Source organism: Microtus ochrogaster, chromosome 5, assembly GCF_000317375.1.
Source record: "Microtus ochrogaster isolate Prairie Vole_2 chromosome 5, MicOch1.0, whole genome shotgun sequence".
Taxonomy (NCBI): Eukaryota; Metazoa; Chordata; class Mammalia; order Rodentia; family Cricetidae; genus Microtus; species Microtus ochrogaster.
The window spans coordinates 80,142,857-80,150,808 of record NC_022012.1 but is presented as its reverse complement, the minus strand read 5'-3'; the positions used below and the strand labels follow the sequence as shown (position 1 = coordinate 80,150,808).

Here is a 7,952-nt window from a genome sequence, read left to right as displayed (position 1 = left end):
CCAGCCTAATCTTTTTAAAATTATTAATTTTATTTGTAATTATGTGCATGTGTTTATGTATGGGTGTCTTTACATGAGTGTGGATGCCCAAAGAGGCCAAGATGTAGCACCCCTTGGAACTGATGTTACAGGTGATTGTGACCCATCTGGATATAGAGAATATAACTTGGGTCCTCTAAAAAAACAATAAGTGTTCTTAACAGCTGAGCCCCCCCCCCAACTTTTCTTTTTTAAAGAAAGAAGGTACTTTTACAGGGCACACACTGAGATGCCCAGCCACAGCCTCTACCCTTAGTTGCCTAACTTTCTGTTCCTTATGGAACCCTGCTCATAGAGAATGAGAACCTTGGGTTTACCAGCTTCAATCTGGTTACCTACAGGAAGCAGTGCCTGCCTCGACCTCCTAGCAGTAAAACCTTCCAGACTTCCTTCAAGCTCTTAGACCTGGGGTCTGATTATTAGGTGGAACTATGATCCCTCCTGATCCAAGTAGGCAAATGTATATGGGTGTGTACCTGCACACGGCTATACATATCTGTACATACCTATGTTGTGCACATTTATATTTATGAATATCTGTGTGTGTTTTGTGTGCACTGTGTGTGCACAAGACTTTTTCTTTTAGGTCACCAACCAGTTCCCATGTCATGACACAGAGATTTACTCTTAGTTTTGAAAGCTCAGCCTAGTTTAGGCATGTTTCTGGCTAGCTCTTTTAACTTAAATTAACCTGATTTTTTTTGTTTTGTTTTTTTTTTTGAGACAGGATTTCCCTGTGTAGCCCTAGTTGTAGTGATATTTCATTTGTATTTTAATAAATAAAGCTTGCCTGAAGATCAGAGAGTAAAACAGTCACTGTGGTCAGCCTTGATGACAATGATGACACACCTTTAATCCAGTAACCACATTAGTTTGCCATAGAAACCGGACACTAGAGTTAATTATAAAACAGAGAAGACAACTCTCAGACAGTCTCATTCTGAGAATTCCTGGAGGTAGGATTGTCATTTCGGACTGAGGTAGAAATAAGAGCCAGTGGCTGGCTGTTTTGCTTTTCTGATCTTCAGGTTGAACCCCAATATAAGTCTCTGAGTTTTTATTAATCATGCTACACCTAGTTGTCCTGGAACTAATTCTGAAGACCATGCTGGCCTCGAAGTCAGAGATCCACCTGCCTCTGCTTCCTGACTACTGCCTTTTGCCTCGGGGCTTATTACCTTTCTTCTGTACATCTTACTTCTACTGCTTCTCTATGTCTGGCCGACTGGCTGGTATCTCCTTTGTTTTCCCACTTCTTTCATTCTTTCTTCTTCTCTTGTTGTTCTCCTATTTATTCTCTGTCCACCAGCCCACCTATCCTTTCTCTGTCTAGCTATTGGCTACTTAGCTCTTTATTAGATCAGTCAGGTGCCTTAGGCAGGCAAGGTGAAACAAATTCAACATGTCTTTACATAGATAAACACAATCCTTATATTGTTAAACAAATGCAGCATAAAAGAATGTAACACACCTTTAACAGTTACAGTAATATTCTACAGCATAAATGTAACACATCTTTGCTTGGTTAAAATAAGATTCCACAAGATCGTGAGTGCCTGTGTAAGGGTACACTTGCACATGTGAATGAGTAGAACAAAGAAGGACACACCATGCGAGGAGGCCATTATTTGAGAGACCCCCAACTTTGAGGTTGTGTTTTGGGGTTGAAATGGGGGCTCTCTTGCTAGTTGCGGGCTTCAAGTAGGTCACGTGCCCTCTCTGGGCTTGTTTCTCTTGTGTGTTTTCACTGTGTGTCTGAAGGGATGGTCATCTCTTCCTTTCCTGTCTCAGTGAGGCCATGTTGTTTATGTAGAACATTCCTGGTCTACAGGAAGAGCTTCTTATGATCAGCAGAGGCTCTTATCTTGGGACCTCTGCGTCACTGATTGTTGCTAACTTAAAAGATACCTGGAGATGACAGAGTCGCCAGTTCTGAAGGAGACGGGCTGAGCCTTCTGCACACAGAGAGTACCCACAAATAGTTGCTGTACTCTTCAGAAAGTGGTTATCTGCAACAGGGTGCAGTTGTACAGTTGATAGAAGGGCATCAAGTTCCTGCTAGCTAGGAATTAATTCTCTGACAATTGGGGATGTGCAGCCCATTCATCTTTGTATGTGTTGTGGTGGAAGGTTATAGAGAAGGTCTTCAAAGTCACTAATTCCTGGGCCTGGAGATTTATACACTGTGGAGCTAGACACCTTTATGTGGGACAGAGGTCCTGGTGACTGAAGTTCTGAATATAACCTATAGAGGGCAGCAGAGACCTGCTCAGAGGGCCTGCCTATAGTGCAGTCCACTTTCTAAAATTCTCAAATCACTCCTTGCTTCTTCAGCTTGTGGGTTGTGGATATGGTTGGATGATTTGCCACAAGAGACACAATCTCGATCTCTGTGGCTCTCGTCGAGTTTTTTTTTTCCTTCATGGGCTCCTCTGATTCTTCTGTATTTCTTCTGGGAAAGCTGACTCGAGATATCCATGACAGGCTAAGATGGACTAAGAATGAAGTTGATGCCTAAACGCAGAAAGGGAAATTTCAAGGCTAATAGAGAATCTGTCTCTGGGGTGGGAGAAAGGGAGTTTAATGTTTAATTAATCTATATTTATTTATTTATTTGGTTTATCGAGACAGGGTTTCTCTGTGTAATAGCCCTAGCTGTACTAGAACTTGTTTTGTAGATCAGGCTGGCTTCCAACATAGAGAGCCACCTTCGTCAGTGCTGGGATTAAAGGCATGCACGACTACGCCGGGCTGTTTTTTTTAAATTATTATTTAAAAAAAGACATAGCCTCACGCTGTAGCCTAGGTTAACCTCGAACTCAAAATTGTCTTGCCTAAGTCTTCTCTGTGCAGGTGTTCATCACCATGACCGGAGACTTAGAACCAAAAGCGCAAACCATAATAAGGCGAAAAGCCTTCTTTATTTATCGATGCACCCGACCAAGTGGAAAAATCAAAATTTCTGATTCAAGTATATCCCAGGCGTGTTCACCCTGTGGCTGCTGCAGGACAGCATGAACGTGGCCCCAAACCATTTATAGCTAACAAGTAAATTGCAAAGCCAAAAGGCTGGTCAGAAAGTACACAGAAAGAAAAGTTGCCTAGTGCTAGAGAGGTACCCTAAACCACCAGGGACTGAAGAGTGGCGAATCAAACAACATACCACTTCGCCGGGCAGGTTGGCAAAAAATAAGTTGAATTTTAGAGTGCTTAGCCACCTGAAAAGTCGGGAGTCTATCAAGCCCCCTGACAGTGTGCAAGAGCCCTTAGACAAAACGTCTTGCGCTGTCATTTTTCTAGGTCGCGGATAAAATCCGAGACTCTTAAAGCAGTTGGAGGAGTTTCTGCCAGCGTCCCAGCCACTTCAGGAGGCCACGCCCCCATCTTGTCCGGGCTCAGGGCGGAGCCTGCCAGGGACTGTGTGCCCTGTCTTGCCCAGCCCAGACCCGCCTGGCCCTTTAAGGCTGACCTAGCGGGGCCCCAAGTCCGGATGACGTGCCGGGAAGGGGGGTGGGGGTCACGTGGGCCGCGGGCGGCGAGACTCCGGCCCAGGGCGCCCCTCAGCTGCTGGCTCCCGGGATCACTATCCCTTGCCCCTCTCGCGTGCTGCATGGCTTCCGTCTAGTGCCTTGCCTCCAAGTGCGCCTTCGCCAGGTACGCTTTCCCTGGGCCCCCAGTAAGGCCAGCTCTCAGGATCTGGTGGCTACACAGTGCCGGATTCCTTCCCGTCTCGACACGTGCCTGGACGAGGGATCTCCTCTCATCCCCCCTCCACCTCCCCGCCCAGCACGTAGGTACTCTCAGGCAGTTTCCAGCTTGTCTTGGGCCAGCAGCCCAGTCAGTCTAGTTGTGGAGAAACCAAGGCTGGGGTGTGTCCAAAAAGTCCCTGTGCCGAGTGACTCTTTCCCTTTCCCTCAGGTGCCTCTGGACGCGTCAGGCTGGGGCTACCTCCGAGCGCCCCGTGGGGGCCATGGATGGCGAGACAGCAGGGGAGAGGGGGAGTCTTGTGCCCCCGCAGGGTGCACTCGGTGGACCCACCTCGGGCGGTACTCAGGCACTGGGTGTACGACGAGAGCCCAAGAAGTACGCGGTGACTGACGATTACCAGCTCTCCAAGCAGGTGCTGGGCCTGGGTGTGAACGGCAAGGTGCTGGAGTGCTACCATCGGCGCACTGGGCAGAAGTGTGCCTTGAAGGTTAGTGACCCTTCTCTCTGAGGGCCGGGGTGACCTGGAGTGTCCAACAGCAGATACTTGTGGGGGTTATGTCCAGGGTCTCTATTAACCATCTACACTTGGCATCATATTTTATTTTTATACTCTTCCTCTAAGATCGGACTCATGGTCCTCCCAGCCTCACACATGGGGAAATAGAGGCTCAACCTACCCAAGCTCCGGGTGTGTCCCAGAGAGCAAGGGGGAGGAGTCAGTGCGAGTAAAGCGGCCGTACCCGGAAGGTGGGAGGGAGTGGCTGTCCTCACTGGTTTCTAGCTTGGGATTTGTGTTCAGGCCCAAGTGGGGCTCTTACTGCTTGGCGATATTCCCCCCCTCCCCACACACACACAAGTAGCTCCTGCTATGGAGATGGGTCTAAGTATCGCTCTACCAGAGGCTGAGCCCCAAGGATCAGAGTGGCCTGCTGCTTCCTCATTGCCCCTGCCTGCTTTAGGCTTTACTATGAGCCTTTTGGAGCTAGTTAGTGAGGCAAAGACTAATTAATGCCCATCACAGCTTAGGATGCTCTTTGACTACTGGGCTCTTGATGAATTGTTTGCCCTTTGTGGAAAGGGGAAAGCTCTGCCCTAGGCTGACCCACCCTGGACAAATGATGAGCAGCCATTTAGAGTCCCACCATACCCAAGGTTCCCTAGAAGCCTGGCACACTGATGTTGCTGGAATGGGGGTGTGGCTTGGAGGAGCTGACCTCACTATCTGAATCTGGCTCCAGGCACCCAGTTCCAGTGCAAGAGCCCGCACCCCTACTCGTGGTCCCACCCCACTCCTCTCCTGTTCCTTCAGAATCCCTCAAATCGTCTGCCACTGGGAAGCTGACCCAAGTGGAGGTCATGCCATTGGCACCTGGATGGCACAGCATGGCGGAGAGTGACTCTCGGAAGTGAGTTTAGTAAAGGTCTGTTTACAAGTTGCCAGCAGCAGCCAGGGTGCAGAGTCCTATAGAGGTGGCTGTAATCTCTACCAAGTGTGTGTGTGTGTGCCAGCTCTGTGACCTTGGGTGATACCTTGGGCGGTTGTAGTTAAGTCTCTGACTTTGTTTAGGGAGGAAGAGCAGGAGTTGGTGTGAACCTGAAATGAGAACCTGTTATAGGTCTGGAACCGGCCTCGAGAGGCTTCCGGACTTATGTAAGACACAGGAGCTGCAAAGGGTTCGAGTGAGGCCTCGGGCCCCAATTCTTTGTCTTTCTCTGGTGTATCAGAAAGGGCCAGCACAACCTCTGGCTCAGTGACTGTGAACGTAATGTTTCAGTGGCTTCACCTTGCGGGGGATGGGGAGGATGGCATCTTCTCACTCATAATTTCTGTCCTCTGCCCAGAAGAGCAAGAATATATTGGGGACCTCAGCATAGCCCCAGACCTGGGCCCAGGGAACTCAGCTGGCCTGGAATGGGTCCTGACCCTTTCCCTGGCTGCTCTAGCTCAGCCTAGGAGAAGGTCATGGACCCTGTGCCTTTGTGCCTCCCTAGAGGCACAAAGTTTGTTAGGCTGTCTTGTTCTGACCTTGTAGTCTGACTTGGTCAAGCCATTCCTTTATTATGCCCATCTTTAGGCTTTGTTGCCTGAGAGGTCAGAAAGTACCTAGCGGGAAACCTAAAAGCAACAGGCACGCAAACTCTGATCATTGTTCCAGTGGCTTCTAGCATTCAGTAGGACCCTAGAGGAGCAGGTCCTTGCCCTCTTCCCCTTTCTCTCTGCCCTGACCACTGGCTTGTTCTGCTTGCCCTCATGCACAGCAAGGCTTCTCTCCCCAGGCCAGCTTCTGTGACCAGCAGAGCTTTCCTGGCGCCCCAAGCTTATGCTGTGCTGTTGCAACTGGAGGGCGGGGTGCCTCAGGGGGAATATGGGGGCATGCGGGCTTCGTACCCCTGCTGACATCTTGTGCTCCTCCCAGGCCTGAGTAAAAGCAGATGTGGTCCCGGAACTTAGTGTCTTCAAGTGAAAATAAAAATTGAAGGCCCTGGGGGAGACATGGGAAGTCCACACGGGAGGAGAGCAGGTAGGGCCCCTTTTTCTGTTCCTGCTGCTAGACGACAGGCCTGAGACCCTTTCTTTCCGATCACCACAGCCTGCTGGAGTGCCCCCTGGGCTCCCAGCGCCTCCTTTTCTCTTCTTTGTTAAAGAGAACGGAGGTGGGGTGGGGTATCTCCTGTAGAGTCTTCCAGGTCGGGTCTGTACAGTGAACATCCTCCTCCCAGAATCAAGATCAGGGAATTGACTGGTTGCCTCAGCCCGAACAGTTCTTGCTCATTGGTGTTGATGGCTGAGGTAAGCTAGGCTGCTCCGGACGCCTGCTGTGTAGGCCCACGTGATGTCCTGAAGCACAGTGCCACAGAGGGAGGAGAGATTGGAACTACATCCTCCAGACCAGGAGATATTGGTTGGTGTCACCAGAGTCTTGATGTCACCAGGGTCTTGGACTTGACTCTGTACCCTTTGAGCCTCTGAGTATGGCATACAAAGCTCTTGCAGTTCAGTCCTCTGGTCTTTGCTTCTGTGAAGGTGTCATGCCCCTGTGGAGGCTCAGTTCCACTACCACCCTTCCAGAAAGCTGTTCCGACTCTGCGTTTTGGAGCAATGGAACCTTCTTTGCCGCTAAAGCTATTTCTTAAAGCTCCCTTCAGCACCTGGGCCCAGGGCCTGGCATATGGTAGTGGCTTCTCCATGCTTATTGACATAACCAAGCTCAAGTACCTGGACTTTTTTCTAATCTCTCCCACAGTCTCGCCGAGATTAATGACAGGAAAATGCTGTTTCCCAGTCTAAAGGCCTGGAATGTCACAAAGGAATACAGCAGCTTTGCTGTCCCAGATAGAGGACCCTGGGAGGCCTGTGGAGGAAGGAAGTTTATCCTTCAGTGAGGTCCTTTCTGCCACTTATCTGCCACTGGGCCACACCTGTGAGCACAGGGGCTTTCTCCACCCAGGATGCCAGGAAGAAGGAGGAGGAAGAAGTCTGAATGAGAGGCAGAGAGAGAGAGAGAGAGAGAGAGAGAGAGAGAGAGAGAGAGAGAGAGAGGCCAGCCCCAGGTTGCTCCACCCTGTTGCTCCATGGGTGGGGATGGCCTGTTGGGGCTGGTGTGGTAGAGCTGGATTTGAGGTTAGGTGGGGCTGCCAGGCAGGGCAGGCCTTTTCTCATTTGGCAGCCACTACCCTGTCACCTGCATCTCCAGTCCTGTCAGATGAGCCTCTGCTCCTTGTTAGTTAATCAACAGGCCAGAGGCACATGAATGGGCCAGTGGCCCTGCACAGCAGAGTCCCTGGAAAGGAAAGGGTTTCACTGGCCAAAGATTCTTACCAGGCGACCCCTCACTTAGAAAGAAAAAAAAATCTGAGGAACCTGGAGGTTTCTGAACTGCCAGGGGCAATCAACTTGGTTAAGCAGGTTTCAGGACAGCATTAAACTATACAGCAAAAGTGGGGTTTAGATCTTCTAGGCTTGAATGTTCTGAGATTGTTATACCAGGGCTTCTCAAAATTTTGCCACTTTGTTAGAAAAGTTTTACATGACTCTGAGTTTATAGAATTATAAAATAGGTATACAAATCATACATTTACTAATAACAAATCATCAAGACATTTAATTCTTTGTTATAGGTACAATGTGACTGTTAAAATGAAAGCAAAATTCCATATGAATGAGATGAATGCACTTATTTATTTATTTATTTATTTATTTATTT

The 7,952-nt window shown here is 49.1% G+C and overlaps 1 protein-coding gene across 2 annotated transcripts in view; it reads left to right on the top strand.

Annotated features, from left to right (window-relative positions):
- Positions 1-3,560: 3,560 nt before the first annotated feature.
- Mapkapk3 (mitogen-activated protein kinase-activated protein kinase 3) overlaps positions 3,561-7,952 on the top strand; it is a 33,434-nt gene continuing 29,042 nt past the window's right edge. The window contains exons 1-2 of one of the 2 annotated variants that reach the window (XM_005347839.3): positions 3,561-3,693; positions 3,958-4,234. In XM_005347839.3, the coding sequence (XP_005347896.1) occupies positions 4,010-4,234 (225 nt within the window). In that variant the 5' untranslated portion in view covers positions 3,561-3,693; positions 3,958-4,009. Of the gene's footprint in view, positions 3,694-3,724; positions 3,830-3,957; positions 4,235-7,952 lie in introns of those variants that run through there. The other variant, XM_026779558.1, reaches the window with a different exon arrangement.